Below are 27,604 nucleotides of genomic sequence, written 5' to 3' on the forward strand. Positions count from 1 at the left end.
CCTGGGTCTCCAGGATCATACCCTGGACTGAAGGCAGGCGCTAAAACACTGAGCCACCAGGGCTTCCTGGGATGGTGGTTTTTATCTTCCTTTTCCTATTTGAGAAGAAATTGGGTGGTGGGGGTGGGAGGGAATGGTTCACCCTGCATGCATGTAGGGCACAGCAAAGCAGAGGGCAGCTGTGTTCCCAGGGCCCAGGACACATACTTCTTCAATCTTTGACATAGATCACAACAGGGATAAAAAGCTGAATGTCCTGTCCATGCTCTGGCTTCAAGTGTGTCCTGTCAGTTAGGGGGAAGGGTTTCAAAAAGGAAGCTACGGGCAGCCCCAGTGGTTCAGTGGTTTAGCGCCGCCTTCACCCTGGGGTATGATCCTGGAGACCCGGGATCGAGTCCCACGTCGGGCTCCCTGCATGGAGCCTACTTCTCCCTTTGCCTCTCTCTCCCTCTCTCTCTCTGTCTCTAATAAATAAATAAAATCTTTTTTTTTTTTTTTTTTTAAAGGAAGCTACTTGTCTAATTTAAGAGTCGCTCTAGGTCTTTGTTTCTGACATGGGGTTATAAAAAAAAAACTCAAATGTAATTAGATATAACAACAGTCTTTTTTTTCTCTTCTGGGAATGCAGGAAAGGAGCTTAAGTCTGTTTGGAAATCCAAAGCTATCAACTTTTTGATTTAGTAATCCTACCCCTGGGAACTCATTCCAAGGACAGAAGTCAAAAGAACCAATGTTGTATGTACAGAGTGATCTGTAGCCGTGTTGGCTAGCGTCGCCAAAACTGGAAACAGCCCAGTATATCCCAAAACAGGCCGGTCAAGCAAATTATGGTATATCAGATAAGTGAAATACTCCCGAGCTATTAAAATTATAGTTATGAAGGTAACATTAGTAAGAGTTTAGAAAATGCTGAATAAAACATTGAACATATCAGGTGGATATTAAAATTATAAAAATAAGACACACACATCTGAACAAATATTAGAAGGGAACATGGAGAACCAAGGTGATCGTGTGACGTTACAATAGGTAAGACTTAAAAATTCCTGGTAGACAATGTAAAAATTACCCTAATAAGTTCAACTCCATTTGCTAAAAGTTCTGGGGCTCACCAAGTGTTTCAGGAAAACAAATGGACAGCAATCACACGGGCAGGGCTGCGGAGGGTTAGTGTGTGTCTACAAAGGCACTGTTGCCATCTGCCCTCTTTCTGGCTAACAAAAAGGCTACACAAACATCTGGGGTTAAGTCCGCTTTTTCAGTTAAAGATTATCCAGAAACAACATAACATCCTTTTCCCCCCAAACAAGCTGTGTTTGAGGGAATTCGAGGGGGAGGGTTCGTGACCTTTCCTTATCTCATGCAAGCTGGCACCTCGTGCAGAGGGCCGCGTGGGAAGGCCGATACGGTGACTCGAGCGGCCTACCCCGCACATGCTCTCACTGTTTGTAGGACAGTTTACAAGGACAGGCCTCTGGGGACACAGTGGGGTGGTTCCCATGCTGACCTCGGTGTGAGGCATGGGCATTTCTGCCCCTGGAATGTAGGATGGGCATCGCACCACGCTTCCCTCTCCTCTTCCTTCCAACGGGTAAGAGCCGGGGCCAGCAGCATCACTTTAGGAGGGGCTGCAACCGTGCACTTCTCATGGTTGGGTCACAGAGGGGGGCATCTCTGTCACCGTCCTAGGATCTTTCCCTATAGCGCGGCCCCAGGAAGACCCCAGCTACCGTCTGTGGGTTCAGGATCCAAATACAAAGCAGAGGGAATGAAAACAAGAACGGGCCTATGACCACGAAACGCTGCAGCCTCTGCTAACAGGACTTTTGGAACCGGATCCCAGGTGGTGGTGTGAAGGCTCGCAGGGATTTTGTAAAGCCAGGCACGTGGCAACCTGCACGCAGGTTTTCCCACCTCTGTCAGCAACCCCTCCCCCTTAGCGGCGTCTCCATCCCTCATGTGGTACTTGCAGAATTTGGGCTTGACCGGAAGCTTCTGTTCATTATAGGGATTTTGGAATTGAGTCTAGGGAAAACGATCAACTAAAACATCTATGCAATGAAGTGATTATGGCCTGGAATGGCCTCAGACTCCTTTTGAGACAAACCCTTCCTTTCAGGGCCTGCAGCTTCCAAAGACAAAGTCATTACCCTTCATCAGGGGCACGAGACGCCAGGTGGGTTCCCACTCTGGGACTTCTGCACACGCCCCCTACGCGGCCCAGAATGAAGTCAGACGTCCAGGGCCAGGGGAGGGGACACCTACCACATATAGGTGGGGTCTCTATCACCATCGATTCAGAGAAATAACAAAAGAGAGAGTATTACTACCCCCGCCCCGCACACAATACAAAATCACATGTATTATACATGGTTCCTTCAAGTCAGAAAGTAGAGAAGCCCTACCATCTCGTCCTGTGTAGGGTCATTGTCAAAGATCTTCATGGGAGGAGGGAGGGGTGTGTGTGACTCTTCATCTGGCTCATCTTCGCCCCAACCTTTCTTGTTCTTCTAGAACAAAAGAGCAGCATTAGTCATACAGTCCCAGGTTTCACAGAGTTAAAGATACCAATGGTTCAGGACTCAGAATTTTCTAGAAAGCAACATATAAGATACCGTCTTTCCTTAACACATCCTTATGTTTTTCAGCCTCACTGTCCTCTTCTGTGGAATGGGGGCACCTTCTTATCTCAAAGGACACCGAGGTTCAAATGGGGGAAAACATACCTCCACACACACACACACACACACACACACACACGCGCGGACACACACGAGAGACATCTCCCTCACTAATTAGTCAGGAAAAGAAAAAGCTGAGAGTGGTCAGAGAGAGCCTGACTTTTTAAGCTTTTGGAGGACTATTAAAACCACAACCTGAATATCACCAGGCTCTACTGCCATTCTCAGAGGGAGAAATGGCAGGTGGCATAAAATTACAAACAGAGTCTGGTTACATAGCAGGAAGCACCTCTTAGCCACATCGACGATTAGAACAGGTTAGTTGGCCAGAAAAAAAAAACAAACAAAAAAAACCAAACCCCAGCTCTCATCCCTCAACTAAACCACATCCACCGCAGGATAGTTACAGGATCTCAGCTTTGAATGGGTCTTCAGAGGTCGCCCAGTCTGACCTCTCAGCTAATACAGAGATCTCTCCGCCTGCTCCGTGAGGTCATCTTCCCGACCCCTTCCAGCATGGCTGTCTATTCCCTTTCGTGGCAGCTCACTTCATCACTGGTTGACCTCCCTTAAAATCCCTCTTTGAGCTGCAACCTGCGAGCCTTCACCTGTTGGTCATATAATTCTCCCTGCTGGAGCAACCTGGAGCGGTCTCTTCCCTTTCATAGGTGGCACTGGTCTAGATACTTGAAAACAGTTATACTCGCCCAGCATAGCCTTCTCCTTCCAAGAGAGATGGTCCGTCCACATTCTTTTATTCTTATTCTCAATTAGCAGGTTTCAAGGTAGTCCTTAGTTAGAGGCGGGGGATTAGGTGACCAAAATGTTCCCCTATCTCCAAATCTGGCAAAATGTTGTTTATCTACCAGAAATTCTAGGTGCTGGTGAGTCTCTGAATTGATCACACAGCAGACTGGCAAGGTCTTGGTATGAACGCTCAGATCGCTGGCGCTCAAGAACACAAACTACTGGGGACTAGAGACTGGCTGGTTTACAGACCCCGCGGAAGGATGTCCTTGTGGAAGGACGCCTCACAAAACTCCAGGAAGGATGTAGGCCAGAAGCCCCCTCCTGATGTATAAGTACCTCATCTGCACTGTCTCCCTGAGGGGTCGTCTCATCCCCAGGCTTCGGAGATCCCAGGTCGAAGCTCTTCCGGCCATCTCGCACTTTCTTCTGCTTCTTGATGTTTCCATCTGCCTTCCCGCTGTTGAGCCGGCGCACAGGACTGGTCAGCCACTTCTTGAGGGTGTTGGTGGAACGCTTGGGGCCGGGAGAGCTGTGGATGGAGTTCAGGGAGGGCTGAGACTGCAGGTTGGCCACTGACTCAGACTTGCCTCCGTTTTCACTTGAGGAATGAGAGTATGCATCTGAGAAGAAAGAAGAGACAGACACAACCACGTCAGAGGCAGTGGGGGATGCATGGGGGGGTGGGGGCGGGTGGTCGGCTGGGAGCAGGCCCGGTCCATCCTCAGGAAGCTGGGACACAAGGCAAAACGTCAAGGCCAGCTGCAGACCCTGGTCAAGGCAGCCCTCTCTAGAGGTCAACAGCCGATCCTCACTCAATTTTTAAGATGCAAGGCACTGCTCTGGGGGCTATGGATATTATGGATATAGGAAGGAACAGAAGACAAAGCCTCCTACCTTCATGGACAAAAAAAAAAAAAAAAAAAAAAAAAAAAAAAAATTCAAGATCCTGAGCAAGAATCACCAACTAATAACAATGTCATGGAACACCTATTAGGTAGTATATTTTAATGACATATAAAACCTGGGTTTTATTTTCAAAGACTCATTATCTAGCCCCCTGCCCCGCACACATGCAAAGAAAGAGAAGAGCGAAGGAGCAAGACAGAGCGTGCAACGTAAAGACAAATTCACGTAGCGGAATGTGACTGATTGCCACCGGGCTGGTATGGACTCTAGGTGATAAGCTAGCAGAGTTCAGAGGAAGGTCAGATCAGTGTAGGAGGGACCGGTCTGAAAGGGTTTCATGAAAGAGCTGTGTCGGAGGAGAGAAGGGGAGAAGAGATTTCAAAAGGGAGAGATAGAGGGAACCACAGCACCCATACTGAAAAATAATGAACACAGCCCCCGAGGAGATCCAAGAGGGAAACTGGATGGAAAGATTAGTAAGGACACTTAACAATAAACTAGGAGTGTGTGACCTCTGTTGTGAGACTATCCTGGGAAATGACACAATGAAAAGGGTTTCTTTTAATTAATCTGGTGACTATAGACGGCATAGCCCTGAGAAGGAGGGGTCAGGATCCAGAAGGCCGCACTAGGGCAGCCCACGGGGCTAGAGAGGAACAAAAGTGAAGGATTCCAAAGCAAGAAGTGTCTAGATGACAAATCAGAGGTGAGTTCTCTCTCCGTCTGCTGCTTCTCGTTACCAAAATGGTCTTAGGAGAATCCCTGACCAGCACTGCAGACCCCTCATGGGTCCACCTCCCCCCCATTCTCCCCCACCAACCCCGTGCCGGTTTGCATACTGATATTTAAATCAAACACATGACTAGGTCTTGAAATAAATGACCGCAGTGGTTTTTCACACCTCCTCCTCTCAAAGACTGAATCACCTTTTCCTATAATGACTTCATCCTAGACCTAGCCTTGAGGACTAACCTGGCTTTTTAGAGGCCCTCTGGCCTAGACAGAGCCAACAGAGAAGAAACAAAATCCCAAAAGAAGGCGGATGAGTACTTTTGCCAACAGAGAGCTGTCTCCAGCTTCTACAACTGATGGATCTTGAGGGGTCCCAAACTCAGGCTCTTGACCCTGTGGAGACTTTCTCTGATGTTGCTAAAGTTCTGTGTGTACTTTGGAAAACATCACCTGAATGTTTGCATCTAGAAGCCCAGAAATTGAGGTCCTACAGGCCCCTGGTATGAAGGATAATTTACAGGGTTGCTCTGCTCAGGGAATATTCGGGGATCCACTGACATGGTTGGCGTCCCTTTAAGGACAAAAACTGTAATCTTATCTCAGGGAATTCCTTGCTGGCTGTGGTCCTGGGTATGTTGACATTATTTCTAAAGTGTTTGGTATGGGTCAGACTCCTGTTCTCAGAAGCCTGGGTGATAAACATCTCTCCAGCACCGGTTGTAGAACCAGGGCCTTTCTGTTATCTTTCTGCTGATAAACCTGGAAAGCTTTTCACTCACCAGACCCCTGTGACACCACATGGCTCTATGAAACCAAGCCTTCAAATCTGAATCAGCACATACTGTGTTGGCAGCACTAGAGGACAACCACGTTAACTGGGTGCTGGTTAGTAGGCCGGGCAGGTGACTGTCCACGCTCTCTGCTCCATCACAAAACAGAGCCTGACTTCGAGATTCACAGATGCAAATCTGGACTGACTGTCCTTCCCTGCTGTCACGGGGTCCCGCTTTGGTGCATTCTGTCCAAATGAACGGCAAGAATATGAATGACAAAGTACAAATTAAAAATCAAGCATGTTCTCACTTTTGCTGTCTCAAGTTTATTCTGTGTAAACAATGAGGGCCATTTGATCGCAGCCCACATAAAAGAGGATTCAAGCGTTGGAAGCAATCTATAATTCATCTAGTGAGGGTCCTGAATTGAGACGGGACCATTTCTAAATCACTCGGTTGGGTTTTGCCCGTTTTCGCTTTTATTTTCCAGCTTTGACGTAACTGACGCATGACACTGTACTAGTTCAAGGTGTAGGACACAATGATTTGATATTTGTATATATTGTGAAATGATCACCGCAATAGTGTAACACTCATCACCTCACATAGTTGTGATCTATTTTTCTTAAGAAATTTGCTAAATTAGGGATCCCTGGGTGGTTCAGAGGTTTAGCGCTGCCTTCAGCCCAGGGTGATCCTGGAGACCCGGGATCGAATCCCACGTCGGGCTCCGGGTGCATGGAGCCTGCTTCTCCCTCTGCCTGTGTCTCTCTCTATGTCTATCACAAATAAATAAATAAATAAATCTTTAAAAAAAAAGAAATTTACTAAATTACTTTGAATGCATGATTTTGAAGAATGTGGCACCATTTCGTTTAGAAAATTTCTACTTTCCTTATTACTGCTTCAAAGGATAATCGGCATGCTATGCTCATCTCATCTTTAGAGATTTTATTTTAGTGCCGTTCCAGCCCTATAAGTTCATGACTGATTTGTGACAACTGAAACAATAAGACTGCTATCCAACCTTTCCAAGCTAAGGTAGGTGCTATTTATTTGTGATTCTTGTCACAGGAAATAGAAAATCAAGAGTGTTTCGGGAAACCAAGGCTCATAGTTGGTGAGTGGCAGACAGGCCACTTAAGTGGACTTAAGTCCAGATCTGACTCCACTGCACACACACACATATATTTTAAAAGATTTCATTTATTTGAGAGAGAGAGAGAGAGAGAGAGAGAGCATGAGCGGTGTGGGTGGGATGTGGGGGCAGAGGTAGGGGGAGAAGCAGACTCCCTGCTGACCAGGGAGCCTGACCTGGGGCTGGATCCCAGGTCCCCTGGATCATGATCCAAACTGAAGGAAGATGCTTAATCGACTGAGTCACCCAGGTGCCCAAATACTGCACATATATTAATCTTATTTCTACATCTGCATTCATTCCATATATTCCTTTAGCCTCTATGATTATTGTAAAAGGAGCATCAAGCTGCTAGTCTATTTAACATTTCAAATATACATTTATATATAATTTATTTAAGTCATAAAATTTCAATGCTGAAAACAGTCTCAGTCTTATTTTATGGGTAAGGCAATGAAGGTTTAAATATGAGAACTATTGTTACAAATGAATTAGTCATAAAGCTGGGACCAGAACCCAGGCATCTCTACCAGGGCTCTGAACTAATGACTCCCCTACAGCCCTGAGGCACCGAAGCTGCCCATACAGCTAATACCTGGTTTTAACACACTGGGAAGACAAATGTGTCCCTGGGCATTGTAGGTAATCAAGTTCCCTGGATGTTCTAGTATGTTCAACTTGCTTTATGGATCAGAAAAAAAAAATCATATTCTGAGGCTGGTTTTACTAGGAGATATTTTTAAGATAGAGAAAAATAGAAGGAAAAAAAGTAACAACCAGGTACCTACCACCTGGATATGATAAATGCAAACTTTTTTTGGTCCATATTTGCTTCAGCTTTTAAAAAACATAAATAAGAGATTTTATATATATATAATATTTTTCATCCATTCACAATCCTATCCACTATTTTCCTCTTCCCAGAGTTAAATCCTGTTCTGAAGTTGGTGTGCATCTTTCCCGTTCATGTTGTTAGCTATTTACTTTGCATGGAAATATAGTATTATTTTGTATTTTTAAATTTTATATACTTGTCATAATATAGGTATCATTTTGCAACATGCTCATTAATTCAAAATTATCAGAGATTTATCCATGTTCAGTCATGTAGATCTAGTTGATTCATTTTAATGGTTGAATAATAATCTTGCATAGGACATATTATGGTGCTCATAACACATTTTCCTAAGGATGGATATTTAGGTTGTTACACACACACATACACTTATTTGAAGCAGTCCTGTACAGGTCTCTATTTGTGAGAATTCTCCTAGGGCAGTGTTGCCCAAACTACCTGTGGTCAGGGAGTCAAGGACTTGTTTTTCTAATTTCCAATCTGTTTCAGATCAATTTTATAAAATACAAAGTCACACTCTTAGTGTGGTAGAGTGTCAAATTGCTATAAAAGCTTCTAAATGCTTTTTCTCAGGCAGCCCTGGTGGCTCAGCGGTTTAGCACCGCCTTCAGCCCAGGACCTGATCCTGGAGACCAGGGATCGAGTCCCACGGTGGGCTCCCTGCATGGAGCCTGCTTCTCCCTCTGCCTGTGTCTCTGCCTCTCTCTTTCTCTCTGTGTCTCTCATGAATAAATAAATAAAATCTTAAAAAAAAATTCTTTTAAAAAAAGTAAATGAATGCTTTTTCTCATTTTCTGTGCCTATCTCCCTGTGGACTGGAAACAAATGGCTAACAAACGTTTATGATGTGCATATCACACATTGAGGAGAACACACACTGCTCTAAACTCTAAAGCACCCAGAGCACATACCTCGAGGTGGACCTGCTGGGCTTACAGAGGACATCTTGCCACCTACACTAGTTACCGCCAAATTGCACTCTGATTTACTCCCACCAACTGTGTACAAAACTTATCTTTTGGAATCATCAACAAAATGAAAAAGCAATCTATCAAATGGGAGAAAAAATTGCAAATCATATATCTGAGAACAGGTTAATATCCAAAATATATAAACTCAATAGCAAACAAATAATCTGATTAAAAAATGGGCAGAGGATCTGAATAGATCTTTTTCTAAAGAGGACATACAGATGGCCAACAGGTACATGAAAAGATGCTCAACGTCATGAATCATTGGGGAAATGCAAATCAAAACCACAATGAGATACCATCTCATACCTGTTACAACGGCTAGTATCAAAAAGATAAGAGATAACAAGTGTTGGCAAAGATGTGGAGAAAAGGAAACCCTTGTGCACTGTTGGTGGGAATGCAAACCGGTGCAGCTACTATGGAAAACTGTATGGAGAGGCCTCATAAAATTAAAAACAGAACCACACTATGATCTAGCAATTTCACTTCTGGGTATTTATCTGAAAGAAATGAAAGCATTCGAAAAGATACATGAACCCTTGTTATTAATTGCAGCAGTATTTATAATACTCAAGACAGAGGAGAACTAAGTCTCCATCAATGGATAAATGGATATGGAAATGTGGTACATGTGTACACTGGAATGTTATTTAGCCACAAAAAAGAAGACAATCATGCCATTTATGACAACTTGGATAGATATTGAGGGCGTTATGCTAAATGAAAAATGTCAGGGGTGCCTGGGTGGCTCAGTTGGGTAAGTATCTGCCTTCAGTTCAGGTCATGACCCCAGGGTCCTGGGATTGAACCCTGCATTGGGCTCCTTGCTCAGTGGGGAGCCTGCTTCTCCCTCTCTCCCCTGCTTATGCTCTTTCTTGCTAGCTCTCTCTCAAATTAAAATCTTTTTAAAAAATAAAAAAAATAAATTAGATAAGAGAAAGTTAAAGACCATATGATCTCACTTATATGTGGAATCTAAGAAAAAAAAATCTCATAGAAACAGAAAGTAGATTGGTGTTTGTCAGAGCTGGGGGAGGAGGGCAGGCAAAATGGGTAAAGGAAGTCCAAAGATACAAACTTCCAGTTGTAAAATAAATAGGTCATGGGGATGTCATGCATAGCATGGTAACTACTGTGAATAATGCTGTATTATACATTTGAAAGTGGCTAAGAGATTTAAACTTTAAGATTTTAAGTTCTTGTCACAAGAAAAAGAAACTTTTAACTATGAGTGGTGATGGATGCTAAGTAGACTTATTGTGGTGATCATTTCACAATACATACAAATACTGAATCATTATGTTGTACACTTGAAACTAATATATGTTATGTCAATTATATCTTAATTTTTAAAAAGATTTTATTTATTTATTCATGAGAGACACATACAGAGAGAGAGAGAGAGGCAGAAACACAGGTAGAGGGAGAAGCTGGCTCCATGCAGGGAGCCCGACTCGGGACTCGATCCCGGGTCTCTAGGATCACGCCCTGGGCTGAGGGCGGTACCAAACTGCTGAGCCACCCGGGCGGCCCATTATATCTTAATTTTAAAAAAGAAAAAAGTTCTTATCTTCCTGCATTCTCCTTGATGCTTAATTATGTACATTAGTATATAATTTTCCTCTGGAATTAAATGTCTCCTTCCTAACCAAAAGCACATACTTCAAGGAAATAAATGGAGATTAAGGTAGGATGTCTCAAGAAGAAATGAAAAAGTAAAAACCAGTGCCTCTAGATCAGTAGGAAATGCATCCTATAATTGGTATCTCAGCCACAAACTGGGAAAATAGGAGACTTGTCAAGGGAATTCCTGAGGTCCTAAGGTTGAAGGTCCAACTTCATGGGCTCTGAGTGGCACAGCTTACCTGACTGGTCATGAGAGTATAAAGATACTAATGAAATCAAGAAAAGTGTAAATAAATAAACCAACCAACAGACAACCAATGCTTATCCATCTGCAGACTCACACACTATTTTTTATTCCTACTTTTCCAATTCCCAAGCCACCTCTCTAACCCACCTGATTTCTTCCTTAATACCCGAGAAGACATGCTGCATGGTCACACAACATATTCCAAAGCTTAGCCAATGACTAGAGAATTGTTGACCTCAACACTCATCTCTACATGATATTTTGTTGAAGTTGGTTAAAAGAGAAACTAAACTCTCTTGGCATAATGTTCCTGCCTTGCTTAAATGACCTCAGAACAACCACTGGTGCCTAGTCAGTGGATTGCAACAAAGAGATGAGCTGGCTCTCGGCCCTGTTATGCCAATAACTAGCTGGGCAGCACTGAGGTGGATTAGACAGGATACACTGCAAGCCTGGCTTCACCCCTGGCTAGCTGTGGAACTCTGGTTCATTTAGTTAACCTCTGCGTATCTCAGTTTCCTCATCAGTAACTGAAGATAATATTAGTGTCTACCCTATAGTGTTGCTATGAGGATTAAGGAGTTAATATTTTTAAAGTGCTTAGAACACTTTAGACCCATAGAAGCAAGATGTAAATTAAATAAAAATCAACAAAACCATAAAAAGCTCCCTTAATTCCATGACTTTGAGTTTATTCTGTATAAACTCTGTTCCTTCATTCTATCTCATGTCCTTCTAAAGCCTAGACTAAATGATTTAAGGTCATATTTAGCTCCAAAGATTCATGCTTCCTAAAAGCAAAGAAACACTTAATGCTACCAGCTGCCATTCTGGGTCATTTTCCCTTCTCACTTCAGGGAACCACTCTTATGACCAGTGTCTGAAGTCTTGTCTGAGAATAAGGTGGCCAGGTCCTTGGGCTACATGATCATGGCTGTCTCCCTTTCCCACTATTTGGAAGTTTAAGCAGCTTGGGTTATTCCCTGGAAATGACACATGCCTCCTTATCTATAGGATGTCTCTCAAAATGGGAGTTTCAGATGGATTTTATGACCAGGCAGCTGAACAACCGTTGAGATTAGGGTCTCAAATACCATCATGGGGTTAGAATAAACATGTCAGTGTTACCAGTTTCAATATTGGGGCAAGGGCTCCATAACTTCAGGTATTTTCATCACAGTACCATGTTTCCAAGCAATACAAGAGATGAGGACTGTCTGCTTGATGTGAAGAGGAAAAGCCCATGAGAGTATGAGCACTGAACACATGCCAACAAGTCCATTGTCTAGGTCAAACACTGTCCTTCTTTACTTGGATAGACCTTCATTAGCTACCAAAATACACGATAATTGTATACAAATGGGTAGTAACTGAATATTCTAAAAATTTGCCCTAATACAGCCCATTTATAAATCCAATTTCCTTTTTAAAAGTTTCATCTCCTATTCATTTCACTTTTATGTTACACTCCCCCCCGCCCACCCCCCAAAAAAGCTTTTACCCTTTAGGGTTTGGTATAAAATTTACAAACTATTCTGAAAGCAGGATCCACTTTGCACAAGTCATCACAGAGCACAAATGAAGGAAATGTCAAGTGCCTTTGGCCATTTCCACAGTACTGCCATCCACTATTTCTCTCATCACAAAATACTGATTCATCAGCCTTCTTCGCACTAACCTCAGAGTAAGCTAAAAATAAAGGACTATACCTCCTAGACAAAAAGAGAAGAGAGGGATCCCTGGGTGGCGCAGCGGTTTGGCGCCTGCCTTTGGCCCAGGGCGCGATCCTGGAGACCCGGGATCGAATCCCACGTCAGGCTCCCGGTGCATGGAGCCTGCTTCTCCCTCTGCCTGTGTCTCTGCCTCTCTCTCTCTCTCTCTGTGACTATCATAAATAAATAAAATTAAAAAAAAAACAAAAAAAAAAAAACAAAAAGAGAAGAGAGTTCTATTAGTTTTGAGGGGTTAGCATCTCCAAAGACCAGGAACAGTGTCCTTGAAAGGCCAGGCTGGGACCGCAGAGAGCATATGCACGCGTAAGGTCACCCAGGCTTTCAGTGGATCGAGTATCCTGTACGCGTAAGTCCCTAAGTTGGCCCACCATTTTCTATACTGGCTTGAGGGACACAACCCAAAACTGGAAACTCATTTTCAGTCCATTCTTCTGGAGTTCAGTGATGGCTTTCAATCACATTCCAAACGCTATCTTTTTTACATATTGTAATTTATGTAATTGCTAAAAGATACAGAGTCTAGTTGCTCTATATTAATCACACCTGTTTATCTCGATGGCCAACGGGTTTATAAATGTCCCCTGGTATTTATAACACTCTATTGGAAGTTTTGACTCCAATGGCTGAAATCAGAAGAAAACACAAAGATTCCTAAAATCCACTAGATATTAATACAAGAGTCCTTTGACCTCCTGTTCTTCTGTCTGGCTTTAGTTCCAATGATACTGGAATAATTATAAACTCATCTTTATTGCCTTCTGTGGCTTGAGCTATACAAGGCAAATGCATTTCAAAACATCTGTCTACAGAGATCAGAAGGCCAACTATTCCGGTTTTCTTTGGCTTTCTATAAATGGTTTACTTAATACAAAAAATTGTAAGTATCACATATACATGTTTCTCATGCTGGAAATTGCTCATCTAGAGAAGTGGGTGATGGGGAGGTCAAGGATAAAAATACTTTGGGTGATAAATAAATAAATTCAATTGTAAGCATGGACAGCACAAAACCTCCAGTAAGCATTAATATATCCCTCATGGCATAGGAGAAGGTCTCTGACAGGTCTTTTAGTGGAATGCTTATGAAAGCCAATCTCCTGGTTGCATGTTTAGCTGAGGTCCTAAGGCTGTGCATCACCAGTTCCTGGAATGGCTAGCTTTCTAGTAAATCATTTGGTTGGTCATTCTGGTGTTTGGACCACCTGATGCCAGAGGATGACGAAAGCTGCTCCAGTGACAGCAAACGGGCAGAAGAAAGAGGGAGAAGCAGCTTGGTCCAGAAACATTGTTTTTTAATACTAGAAAACCTGTTGCCCTTGCAATTTGCCCTTACCACAACTTTAAACTTGGCAAACACTTCTAGGCTCAGGATATCCCTGTCCCATCTCTTTGACAATACTCAAGTCTCAAATGCATAGTACATACCCCTGCCTCCTGCTTGCTATACTGCTTTTTAAAAATATTTTATTTAAATTCAATTTGCCAACATAGAGTATAACACCCAGTGCTCATCCCATCAAGTGCCCTCCTCAGTGCCCATCACCCAGGCACCCCATCCCCCTACGCTCTTCCCCTTCTGCAACCCTTGGCTTGTTTCCCAGAGTTAGGAGTCTCTCATGATTTGTCTCCCTCTCCAATTTTTCGCCACTCATTTTCCCTCCTTTCCCTTAGAGTCCCTTTCACTATTTATTATATTCCACATATGAATGAAACCATATAATTCTTTCTCTGGTTGACTTATTTCACTCAGCATCATACCCTCCAGGTCCATCCATGTCGAAGTAAATGGTAGATGTCCATCCTTTCTGATGGCTGAGTGATATTCAGTTGTATATACATAGACCACATCTTTATCCATCATCTGTCGAAGGACACCGTGGCTCCTTCCACAGTTTGGCTATTGTGAACATTGCTGGTGTGAACATTGGGGTGCAGGTGTCCTGGCGTTTCACTGCGTATCTTTGGGGCAAATCCCCAGCAGTGCAATTGCTGGGTCGTAGGGCAGGTCTATTTTTACCTCTTTGAGGAACCTCCATACAGTTTTCCAGAGTGGCTGCACCAGTTCACATTCCCACCAACAGTGCAGGAGGGTTCCCCTTTCTCCACATCCTCTCCAACATTTGTTGTTTCCTGTCTTCTTAATTTTCCCCATTCTCACTGGGGTGAGGTGGGATCTCATTGTGGCTTTGATTTGTATTTCCCTGATGGCCAGTGATGTGGTGTGCTACACTGCTTTTATATTTAGTTTGGGAATGTCTTCTCCGATGAATCCTTTGCCAACCTGCTATTCTGTATCTCATCATTTTACTCAAACTTCATGTGTTTTTTTTTTTTTTTGTATTTTTTTTTTTTTTTTACATTTAAACCCCTATTGATTTGGAATTTTTGTGTCTGAATTTTCCCGTTAAACAAAGCGTCCAAAATGAAGGATCACTCTGAACCTCAACGGCACATTGTATTGAGCTCAATTGAGAACTAGTTCATTTCTACTCCCTTGTCCCCTTCTCTTCCTTATAGTGCTGATCCTACCTGGGACAATGTACAGAGATCTGAGCCATAGGGATTCCAAATCCTGTGGCATCCACAGAGGGCAGGAATTCCTTTCATCTTCAGAGCTCATGGGGGACACCAGCGCTTAATATCAGGGTCTTCCCTAACAGACTCAACAGTCTCCACAGAGGTGAAAAGCCAGTACATCTTAGGCTTCAATCTAGATAAACTCTTTTGAATCCTATTCTAATTCAGTCCAGATCTCACTCAACGACTACTGGCTGGTTCCTTTGGTTCTTCCCCTGCCACTTCGGTTCCCATCTGGACACCTTTGGGTAAAATGGCTGTTCCCAACTGCTTGTCCTCACAGGGTCTTTTTTTTTTTTTTTTTAATTTTTATTTATTTATGATAGTCACACAGAGAGAGAGAGAGAGGCAGAGACACAGGCAGAGGGAGAAGCAGGCTCCATGCACCGGGAGCCCGATGTGGGATTCGATCCTGGGTCTCCAGGATCACGCCCTGGGCCAAAGGCAGGTGCCAAACCGCTGCGCCACCCAGGGATCCCCCTCACAGGGTCTTTAACCTTAGTTTCCCCCATGTAATATTCTCTCTGAGCCGGAGACAGAGGGAGGAGAGCCCTTAAAGGGCAATGAGTCAGTGCCTTCTTCCTCTCCCAGATATGCATGTTTTAAACTTGCTAGGCCATTCCTGTGACATGTTGCCATACTGACTCACTCAATTTACTACTCTTTTGGTGGCCTTTGGAAGCCAAGGGCTAAAAATTCTCTCTATATTTCAGGGGTAGATTCTGAAACTTGACATATCAGATCATCAAAAGTCAGTGAAAGCAATCTGCTGCTCTTCCAAGAGTAGACATCCTAGACATTATTTCCATTTACATACCATTTCACTCTCCCAGACTAGTCCACAACTTCTAGAGATACACATTTCTTCTACAGTGTAGTGTAGAAAACTCTCCTAAATGGCTTCTGAACTGCTCAAGACATAACCAACAAGAGAGCATGGTGAAACTTCACCAATCCAGACTGAAAAAAAGGACATTGCGATATTCATATAAAACCTAAACAGACTTTTTTCCAAGATTTTATTTATTTATTCATGAGAGAGACAGAGAGAGAGGCAGAGACACAGGCAGAGGGAGAAGCAGGCTCCCTGCAGGGAGCCCGATGTGGGACTCGATCCCAGGACCCCAGGATTACGCCCTGAGCCAAAGGCAGATATTCACAACTCACTTGATCAATAAAATCTAACTTGCCAGCCTGCTACTTAAACTATTCCACGGTCAGGAGTACTCACCTTTCCAGCTCTTTGAACTTCCATTCTTAGATAATCTGAGTTTCCCAAACTGAGGTCCTCAGACCAACAATGGAAGCATCACCTGGGAACTTGTTAGAAATGCAAATTCCTGGGTCCCATTCTGGAGCTACTGAATCAGAAACTATAGGGGTGGCCTAACACTCTGTGTTTTAACAAGCCCTCCAAGTAATTTTGATGTATGCTCAAGTTTGAAGATGACTACATTATATGAAGCCTAATTGTTCACTTGGTCAGTGTGCTGCACCAGCCACGTTGCATTCCTCATTGCTCATATCACTCTGTAGCCTCTCTGCTTGTCTAAAGCCTACCTAGCACTTCTTGGACGACTCAGCCCAGCATGTTCTCCTTTTTCTATGAGAACACCACTCATTTGGCACTGACAATGCTTGTTTATGTGCCTTCACCTCCCTAACTGTAAGGCACGACCTTGAGGACAGAGATGTCCTCCATCTTTGCATCCCCAGGACTAACTTGTTGGGGGTAGAAGAGCTCATTAAATGGCCAGTGATGAATAGCTAAGGGCAAAGAAAGATAAATCATCAGAGCCTGAGTATTTTCAGGCCCAGAGACGTCTAAGAAAAAGTCCATGTTGGTGGGATACTCATCTCTTAAACTTAGCAAGGTGACTATCAACATAGGCTCGTACTTCCTGTTCCACAAGCTGTGCTGTGTTGTTCAGGCAATTAGGGTGGGTTAAACAAACTTAACTGTTTCTTTACTGCCAAGACTTCTTGGAATCTTTACTCTGCTAATTAACATGTCATATAGATGATGGGTCTCCAAGGGGAACCTATACCACTTACAGAATTCTACTAATGTGTTGTCAAAAGCAGCGTAGGTAGCATTGATCTTGGCCATTATTCCACCTCAGTCTAGAATACAAAAGATGAATCACACTCCTGAGGATGAAATCCTGATACCAGTCAAACTCAAAACCTCTCATGAACACCAAAGTAGGAGATAAGTTACAGTCCAGTTATTTTCAAGTTAGGTGCTCTCATCTCCGAGTCCACCCAGAAGTCAGTGGGAAGCCTGTCCTGGATTCAACTTACAATGTCCTTTAATAGAAATCAAAACCCAAGGTAGCCATGCCAGGCTTAATTATAGAGGCGGAGGGAAAGAGTTAAGCAGGGTGACGCTGGAAAGTTTAAGACTGTAATTAAGCGCTACTTAACTAAAAATGTTGCAATGGAAACTCTCCTAGGGAACCCCAGGGAAGAAGAGGGGAAACTGCATACCTGGAGGAAGAAACAAGTGGCTGGTGGTCAACGACTGTGTTTTCAGTGTCCTTTTTTGGGAAAACTAACATTGTGTGGTGGGGGAGGGGTGGGGTGGGGGTGGGGAGAAAAGTATTAAGGTGCAGAGTATTCTGAACTTCACATAGTTAGAGACCCTGCAGGCTTAGCCTGGCCCCATGTCCAAACACCTGTGCCAAGTGAGTCTTCCTCTGGGTCCTCGCTACCTGGCTTGGAAAAAAGCAACAAACAAGCTAAATTCAGTCTACGCCGCCCAACCAAGAGGAACATCTCAGTGTTCACTGCTCTGCTCTGCTCTTCAGACAGCGGTGCCCTCGTGCCCCTCCTCCCTGGACCTGCGTTCTCAGACCCGGAGCACAGATTTCATGCTAAGGGTGCACATGGCTGGGAAAGCCCACTCACTGCCTGGCTTACCTGGGATGAGGTTCACAAGTATGATCCCATGGCTTCATTTCTTTAAAGGTTTTTATTTTGACATAGTTTCAGGTTTAGAAAAAAGTTGCAAGATTAGTACAAAGAATCCCTATATAGCCTTCACCCAGATTTCCCAAATGCTAACAGTTTACCGCTTGCTTTTTCTTCTCTTTCTCTCACTTGCTCTCCATCTTTCTGACCATCTGAGAATAAGTCACAGAGAAGATGCCTCTTGATTCCCAAATACCTCAGTGTATGTTTCCTAAATACATGGGCGTCCTCTTATATAACCAGGGTACAATGAACAAAATTAGGAATTTAACATTGATACTCTCTTCAAATGCTGCCAGTTGTTCCCATGATGTCCTTTATAGAAAAAGGTCCTGTCTTTTAGGACTTGGATATCTTTATGAGCACAGGGTCGTTATTTTGTAAAACAGCCCTCAGAGTTTGGGTTTGCTGGATGTTGCCTTCAATTCGATTTAGTGTGTGTTTTTGGCAGGAATCCCCCTGAAAATGATGTACCATGTGAGACAACACTTTAACTATTGATTCAATCCAGTTCTAGGGATGTTAAGTTTGATCCCTTGGTTAACGTGGTGTCTGCTCCTGGCACAACTTTCTAATCCATCAAGTGAAACTGCATATTTGCTCAGTGCTGATGTTTTAAAATTCTGATACAAATCAACTGTAAGTGATACAATACCCAGCTGTATGTGGTGTTTGAACACATCCCTGCATGCAATACCCAATTCCATTTATGACATAATCTCCTGGTCATGAGTGTGAGAGGAGAATAATTTTCTATTCCACTGAAAAACAGATTTAACAATGTATAATAAAAATGGTGGCTATGCAAAAGGCTAGAACTGGACTGTTAAAACTGTCTAAGCTGTGCTTTGACTTGCTATTTAAGGTTGACTTTGGCCTCGTGGGCATACAATTATCAGTAAACCTTAAGTTTCCACGTGAAATTCATACTCCTAAATGGGGATTCTAGAAGCTAATCTGGGGTCAGGTTTGTACTCAACCTAGGAGTTCCTTCTATAGATCTTGAAATTGTCACTGAAAATGCTGTTGTGGGGTAGGGGCAGCCATTAAGTGCTGGCCAGCTATGTTAATTACCTACAATATTTTACTAATAGATACGGAGAGATAGATTATCATGACCAAGAACGCCGGTTGCCACAGGGTCTTGAGTATGGGGAATGACCCGCTAAAAAAGCCAGAGGTTGAAGAGCAGAGGCATGATTTCAAAATCTTGGTAGATGGCAAGGCATTTCCTAACTCCCAAGTCAAGTTTGAGAGTGTTAAAGATGGGAGAAATGACAAATAGGGGTTACGAGAATAGATCAGTGAGAACCTTAGAAGCTCCAATGCTGGCTTCTACTGAATTGGGCTGCTTAATTGTTGTCATAAATAATAAATCTTGGTGCATGATGAGCAGGATAGGGAGGCTGAGTCTGGAGGATACTATGGGAACTTAGGAAGGTCACTTCCTAGTTATACCATGTATATCACTTGCATAATTGGGACCAGAAACTCCCTTTAGTAAGCACCCTGCCTTTGGGCCGGTAAGACAAGCTGACACCTTTTCTTCTAGATGTGAGCTAGTTTCGAGATTTACCAGCAGTATTTTATTTTATTTTATTTATTTATTTATTTATTTATTTATTTATTTATTTATTTATTTCCAGCAGTATTTTAACTTCCCTTCAATCGGGACAAACATCCAGGGTACCCACTGGACTTGGAGGGAACAGGGTACTTATTCACTTAGGGCAGGGGTCAAAGCTCTGATGTCTTCGGGGAAGGTAAACATGAGAAGACTTTGGACGTGGAGAGTCAGAAGAGGCATGCGTGGCAAAATGGAGAGAGTAAGTCAGCTAAAGACATTCACATTCATAGTTTTAGAAAGAATCCAAACACTCTGCTGCCAAATACTACACACTGGGAGCAAAGGCGCAAGGGCTGCTACTTTGCCACGTCTGCTCAAGGGTGACGAGGCCATCTCCTCCTTCCTAGAGCTGGAACCCCCAGCTTCATGATCAGCAGCGATTAGGATGGGGCATCACCCAGCACCACAGATATCCCTGGAGACATCCTTTGCAGGAAAGATCCACAATTAGACTATTTCCATAAGAATGCTTCTTTCCTAGAAGACTGTCTTGACCCAGCCCCATTATGGTGGCTCTTTTATTACTTAACCGCTAGGTCCTATAGGCTCAATTTATATAACATTTATATTTGAAGATATCGTGTTATTATTCATTCATTCAACAAACGCTTACTGAGTGTTCTCTATGCGCCGGGTGCCACTCCCAATGCTGGACAGTGAAGGAGACAAAGTCAAGTTAATGTTCTAGCTGGGTGGGAATAGGGCACATACGACACCAATACACGAGTGTTTAAAATGTCCAAGGCTGCTGAACAGGTTTTAGAGAATTAAACTGGCTAATGAGCCGTGGGGGGCCTGGATAATGTCTTCAGAGTGAGCAGCTGTGACAGTTTCTTGGAGAGTAAGCCTGGATCTGAATGATAAGAAGGAACCAGCTATGTAAAGATGGGGCTGAGGCCTTCGGCGAAGAGTACACTGTGTGGAAATCCTAAGGCAGAAAGAAGTTTGGGATGTCCGAGTTACCTGAAGAAAGTTCTTGTGGCTGGAGCACGGGGCGGGTGGAGGGATATGAAATGAAGTTGGGAAGGCAGGTGGCAGCTGGACAAAGCCTTGCAGGCCACGGCAGTCAATTGGAACCCTACCCTAAATGCAACGGGAAGCCATTGGAGGGTTTTCAAAGAGGCTGGGGTGAGGGACAGGTGATGAGATATGATTTTACTTTAATTGAAAAGTATTAGTTTCTGATTGGGCCACGTTGTGCAACCAGATAAATCTGTCCTGAATTAGAATCACCTTTCCATCAAGAATCACCTCTTCTTCGGGGCACCTGGGTAGCTCAGGTGGTTAAGCGTCTGCCTTCAGCTCAGGTCATGATCCCAGGGTCCTGGGATCGAGTCTTACATCAGGCTCTCTGCTCAGAGGGGAGTCTGCTTCTCCCTCTCCCTCTGCCCCTCCTCCTGCTCGTATGCTCTCTCTCTCTCAAATAAATAAAATCTTGAAAAAAAAAAAAGAATCTTCTTTTTTTAAGGATTTGGGGAAAACCACCTTACCAAATGGATGAATGGGAAAGATTGAGATATTCAGATTTCATCTCTGGACAAAATCCTGCACATACAATTCACACACGTAAGGCCACCTCATCCTTTCCTACTATCATTTTGTGCTTCCAACCCTATGTGTCACCTGTGCTCTCACCTATATTCCTCCTGCTATGGTCTAACAGGCTAAACTTTAGGTAGCATTATCAATGAGATACGTCCCCCCCTCTGACCTTGCTAATACTTTCTCTGTCTAGAAAGTTCTTCCCCCAGATCCTGTATGGCTCGTTTCCTCTCTGCATTCAGGTTTTCACTGAAATGCTACCTTCCCAGGACAGTCTCCCCCAACTACTCTATTTAACTCTGCAACATCTCCCTCCTCCACCCCTCCCCCTTTTATTTTCCCTGTACCATTTACTGCCATTTAGCCTGCTATATTAACCATGTCTTTTTATTTTCTGTATTCTGATGCTTCGCTATCTGGAGCCTTGCTGACCCTGGAGGGACAGCCCTTCTTCCCAGAGACAGCTACATAATTCCTAGAGACAGCAAATAACTCCACTGGGACTGTGCCTTTCATACACAAACCCCACAATCCAGAGCCCACATTCCCCAACCATCTTCTTCACTGGGCTCTGCATTCTGAGCCAGTATCCACCTGCCCTAGGCTCCCCAGGGCCAGAACCAGACAGCTAGGGAGAGCCCCTGCACTCCAGGGCCTGCTGAAATGATTCACACTAGCCAATCCTACACCTGACTTCCCTGGCTAGCCTTATAGAGGCCTCAGACCCGCGGTTCCTTTCTTCTCTCCACCTGCCAGCAAATTCTCGGTGTTTTCTTCTGGCGCCCTGCATGGTGGCAATGTGGGTAGCAGGCTGCCTTTTCAGGGGCAAGCATTCTTCGCCTGTTGGCCTTGTCGAACTGCACATTTTTCGGTTAACACACTACTTTTAAAAATATCTACGCTATAGGATTTACTCTTATTATCTCTCCTATTTTCCTCTCTAGAATAGAAGCTCCATTGAGGGCTGGGGATTTTTGTCACCTGTTGTTCACCATTACGTTTCCAGTGCCTAGAAGAGTGCCTGACACAAGAACTAAAAGACTCAATAAACATTTGTTGGAAAAAGATTTCATAGCAGGTGCTCAATAAATATGTTCTAAATATTAACGAAGAAAAAGGAAGCCAAGGTGCTTGTGTGTGCGTGGATAAATACAGGTGGCAAGTGGTAGAGTTGAGATGACCCCGGGGATTTGAGTTCTAGCTCTGCCTCTTTGGCCTTCTGAACCTGGGCGTCCTCATCATAAACTGGGGCTAAGCAACACCTACTTGTGATATAACGATGCATTTTTTTTTTTTTATTCAGAGAGAGAGAGAGAGAGAGAGAGAGAGAGAGAGGCAGAGACACAGGCAGAGGGAGAAGCAGGCTCCACACAGGGAGCCCGACGTGGGACTCGATCCCCGGTCTCCAGGATCACACCCCAGGCTGCAGGCAGCACTAAACCACTGTGCCACCGGGGCTGCCCACGATGCATACTTAAAATAATAGTGAAAGGTTACTACGTGACAATGAACAGCGATGACAATAATGACAGCTGAACGACAATAAGCAATATTGTTTTGTAATACAGTCATGCCTATGGGGTCTGGGAGATAGCCAGCTCCATCGTGAGCCATCAGACCGCAGTGCTTTGGGTCACCTGCTCCATGAGTCTCCTTCACTTTCCTTAGCTTACTCCCTACCGCCTTCTACAACCTGCTGCTCCTCATCCATCGCAGATGTAGAAGCAGATCCCAGCACGTGCAAACACATGCACACATGCTCACAGATGTGCATGACGAGTGTGAACAGGTCCGCAGCATGACACACGGAACGTTCATGAACTCAGGTCCAAGACCCCAGAGTGATCAGATTCACATTAGAAGAGAGGACTTGCCTGGCTCACAAAACTTCCCACCCGTTTCTTTCTCTAAAGTTAGGAAGTCCTTTATGACTTTGAAAATTGAAAATACTTACATGAACAGAAGGACTTAAAACTGAAGCCCAAGTGACCCTTCCCCAGCCCGCAGCACCGTCGGCCAAGTCTCAGGGCTCCAGACAGCCTGAATGTGGCTTAGGTACCTTTCCTCATGCAGCGGAAAGAGCCCTGGGCCACACCAAGGATCCCAGGAGAGAGGATTCTAGTCTTACTGCTAACTTGCTGCATAGTTTTTGGCAAACCCCAATCTTGTTGGGTTTCAGTTTACCAATCAACCAAATGGAAGAACAGCTCTCGATTATCTGCACCAGTCTTTTTCTTCACCTTTATTTTTTTATTTTTTTATTTTTTTAAATTTATTTATTTATTTATGATAGTCACACAGAGAGAGAGAGAGAGGCAGAGACACAGGCAGAAGGAGAAGCAGGCTCCATGCACCGGGAGCCCGATGTGGGATTCGATCCCGGGTCTCCAGGATCGCGCCCTGGGCCAAAGGCAGGCGCTAAACCGCTGCGCCACCCAGGGATCCCTTTCTTCACCTTTAAAACTCAGAGAGAGATACACACATGGAGGCCTACGTCCTAAGCTGACTTTCAGACACTGACCTTCAGATCTTGCCCTTTGGCCCCAGTTCTCAGGCAGGCCCACAAAGAGAAAGCAGCTCGGGGAAGCCAGAGTTAGAACCTGAACTGGGGAGAAAGCAACACAGAAGGTCCATTGGTAATTGGAGAAAGTGAAAGGGTTAGAGGGGATGCTGTATGGTTTCCTCAGATTTCCAGTGGGTCATCCTCATGCCCAGCCCAGCTGCCCTCCACGGACCCCCCCTCCCGGGCAGACTGGGTGAGTACTCAGTCTTCACACACCTGTTCCTCATGGCCATTTTTCTAGAACTTTGAACAGTATGAATTTATAATAAACATTCAAAGGTCACACCAGAGGGGACGCCTGGGTGGCTCAGCGGTTGAGTGTCTGCCTTTTGCCCAGGGCGTGATCCTGGAGTGCAGGGATCAAGTCCCGCATCGGGCTCCCCGCAGGGAGCCTGCTTCTCCCTCTGCCTGTGTCTCTGCCTCTCTCTGTGTGTCTCTCATGAATAAATAAAATCTTAAAAAAAAAATAAAAAACCAAAGGTCACATCAGAGGCTGAATTTGTCAGACTGTGGAGAAATGCTTAGACACTTAGACAACATTAACTTAGACAACATTAAGTGAAAGAAGCAGGAAACGCTGAGTATAAAACTGGCCACCCCCCCATACACATAATGTACATACAGAAAAGACTGAGAGATAAGTAACTAGAATCAAGCTGTCTAGACTTACAGGTGAAATATTTCCCTTAATTTCTCCTATGTTTTCCCAATAATCTGCTGTAAATATATATTACTTTAAAAAGTACATTATGTGTAAATATATGCTTATGAAATTTCAAATAATACCTTAGAAAACTGTAGGGTAAGAAGTCTTCCATCTCTCTCCAATTTCTTCCCCGCTATTCCCCTATACCTCAATCCCACTCTCCTATCTAGTGGTAACCATGGCTGATGTATGGTTTTCAGGCCATTTCCATGCATTCACACAGACACACACACACACGCACGCACAGTTCTTGCACAAAGCAGTTCATGCTATATAGTTGGAAGTTTCCATACATTTTTTTCATTTAACAAGTGTAAGATTTTCTCATCTGTATTTTGTTTGTTTTATATGCCTACATAGTATTTCACGGTAAAACTGCACCATTCCCCTCCTGGAAATAATGATACTGCCCATCTTCTTGCAAGCTATTACAAAGATTAACACCTGAACATCCTGGGACAAATGAGCACTTCTTTAAGAATATACTCCTTGTAGGAGGTCAAAAGACAAAATACACTTTCAATTGTATTCAATTGATTTAGCCACATTGCCCTCCAGAAAGACTGTACCATTTTATATTCCCACCGGTATATAACTATTTATTTTTCTACCCCCTTCCCTATAATTTTGCTAATCCGAAGGGTGAAAATGATCCTATTTTTATTTGTATTTCTTTGATAATTATTGATATGATCTTTTCAAACATTTATTGCCTTTTTAAAAATATTTTATTTATTTATTCATGAGAAACACACACACACACACACAGAGACAGACAGACAGACAGAGAGGCAGAGACCCAGGCAGAGGGAGGAGCAGGCTCCATGCAGGGAGCCTGATGTGGGACTCGATCCCAGGATTCCAGGATCAGGCCCTGGGCTGAAGGCGGCACTAAACTGCTGAGCCCCCCAGGCTGCACAGTTTATTGCCTCTTTAAAAGTCTTGCTTGTTTCTAACTTTTCCTATTGGGTTGTTGGCTTTTTTCTTAGTCATTTATAAAAACTCTTTATGTATTCCAAGTATTAATCTTTTGTCTATTATGTAGGTTGCAAGTATTTTCCCCCAGTCTGTTATTTGTCTTTTTTTTTTTTAATTTTTATTTATTTATGATAGTCACACAGAAAGAGAGAGAGAGAGGCAGAGACATAGGCAGAGGGAGAAGCAGGCTCCATGCACTGGGAGCCCGACGTGGGATTCGATCCCGGGTCTCCAGGATCGCGCCCTGGGCCAAAGGCAGGCGCCAAACCGCTGCGCCACCCAGGGACCCCTGTTATTTGTCTTAACTTCCTTTCTAGTGTCTATTACATTGGCCTGAAATCCACCTGTCATTTATTTTTATATATAATGTTATTTGGGGACATAATTCACCCTACTTGAATGTCAGGAAAAATATTTTAAAGTGAAACTTCAGGGGTCCCTTGGGGGCACAATCAGTTAAGCATTCCACTCTTGGTTTTGGCTTAGGTTGTGATCTCAGGATTGTTGAGATCGAGCCCCAGATCAGGCTCTGCGCCAGTGTAGAGTCTGCTTAAGACTCTCTCTGCCCCTCTCTCACCATGTGCTCTCCCTCTCTCTGTCTCTAAAATAAGGAGCACCTGGGTGGCTTAGTTGGTTGAGTCTGCCTTCAGCTCTGGTCATGATCTCAGGGTCCTGGAATCAAGTGCCCCATTGAGCTCCCTGCTCAGTGGGGAGTCTGCTTCTCCCTTTGCCCCTACCCCTGCTCATGGCATTCTCTCTCCTTCTCTCAAGTAAATAAAATCTGTAAAAAAAAAAAAAAAAAAAAAAAAAAAAGCCTTTAAAAAAGTAGAAACTTCAAAGAAGCTGTTCTATATTAGTCTTATAAACTTCCCATATTTTATAAATCAAGATTATGGGATGTTTAAGGAGATATGACCATGAGAGAGGATTAAGAAGAAGCCTTGTCATACATCTCACAGCCTGGGTATGAATGAATGCACTGTGTAGTGGGAGCACTGGGCTCACTGGGTGGATAAGACGCAAATCTCAGGCTGCGGCTCTTGGGGCAGTTCCTGTGCTCTGCTGAGCCACACGTCACCATTGCAGGCCCCCACCTAAGAGAGGATATCACTGAAGACCAAAGTCTAAGGACCTAAGATGTCCCATATGAGGAAAACATAGTAATTACTCCAAAGCATAATTCCTCTCATGCAAAAACTTTAATAAATATGATTTGGTTGCCCTGTGTGTTTTAAGTTTCAGTATATTTAGGTTACATAAATATTTGCTGAATGAATGAATGCATAGTTGTGTTAAGTCAAAGTCTCAGGAGAGATTAGAAACTGTGTCAAGAATAACATTCGTGTGTGTGTGTGTGTGTGTGTGTGTGTGTGTGTAGAAAGGGAATCTCAGTCCCGTGTAATGGAGGAGGGGGTGGGTGATGGAGGCAAGGCCAAGCATCACTCTGATCTTGAGTGCTCAGATACATCGTGATGCCATGGGGGAAGCACGGGGGCTGACAAATGTCTCTGGGTGCACAAGCATCTTTATGAAATACAAGACACCAGAAACCCTAAGGTACTGAAACTCTAATCGGGAGTCAAGATGGATGTGGCACCTGCAGTCAGTGCTGCTCCAAAGGGTGGGTCACAAGGAGCCATCTGCATGGTCCCACCTGGTTCCACCAGTGATGGCGGCAAGGGACAGACTGCTGATGGGGGCACAGGCCAGTGTGGGCCCAGGACAGGGTGAAGCTGCACTTGTCTCCCTGCCCCCATCAACCCCAAAAATGACAGGGCAGGTGGAGAACTAAGAGTCCCGGGACCTGCTCGCTTGACAGTGCGGGTGGCCTGGCATTGTTTTACTTAGCTATGCTTTTGTTCATTTAGACTTTTGTTGTAACTTAAAGTATTTTCGAGTTGCAGAAGTAAATGGTGTTGTTACTGTAGGGATTTGGGAAAATCAAAGTTTAAAGAAGAGGATAAAAAAATCATTCAGAATCCTTCTACAGATCATGCTTTGGTAAACCTCCTTCAGTTTCTTATAAATTAATAAATTGCTCTCTTTCACACATATATACTTAGCCTTTTGGGGGGTATAATTTTAAGATTCTTTTTACTATGATAAAATATATGTAACACAAAAGTTACCATTTTAACCACTTGTACATGGTTATGTATGTAACCATGTAAAATGTATGTACATGTATGACAAGTTTTGCCATCACCACTGTCTATATTTCC

General features: G+C 43.8%; 1 protein-coding gene across 27 annotated transcripts in view; it reads right to left on the minus strand.

Moving 5' to 3' along the window:
- The window catches only part of KALRN (kalirin RhoGEF kinase), a 660,095-nt gene that overhangs the window by 73,766 nt on the left and 558,725 nt on the right, over positions 1-27,604 (minus strand). For 21 of the 27 annotated variants that reach the window (XM_077884356.1, XM_077884355.1, XM_077884353.1 and 18 more), the window contains 2 exons: positions 3,768-4,051; positions 2,406-2,510 (listed from right to left, as the gene is read on the minus strand). In XM_077884356.1, coding sequence (XP_077740482.1) covers positions 2,406-2,510; positions 3,768-4,051 — 389 coding nt within the window. The remainder of the gene's footprint in view (positions 1-2,405; positions 2,511-3,767; positions 4,052-27,604) is intronic. The other 6 variants (XM_077884358.1, XM_077884350.1, XM_077884349.1 and 3 more) reach the window with 1 other exon arrangement.

The sequence above is a fragment of the Canis aureus genome, chromosome 35, assembly GCF_053574225.1.
Source record: "Canis aureus isolate CA01 chromosome 35, VMU_Caureus_v.1.0, whole genome shotgun sequence".
In the NCBI taxonomy this organism is placed as follows: Eukaryota; Metazoa; Chordata; class Mammalia; order Carnivora; family Canidae; genus Canis; species Canis aureus.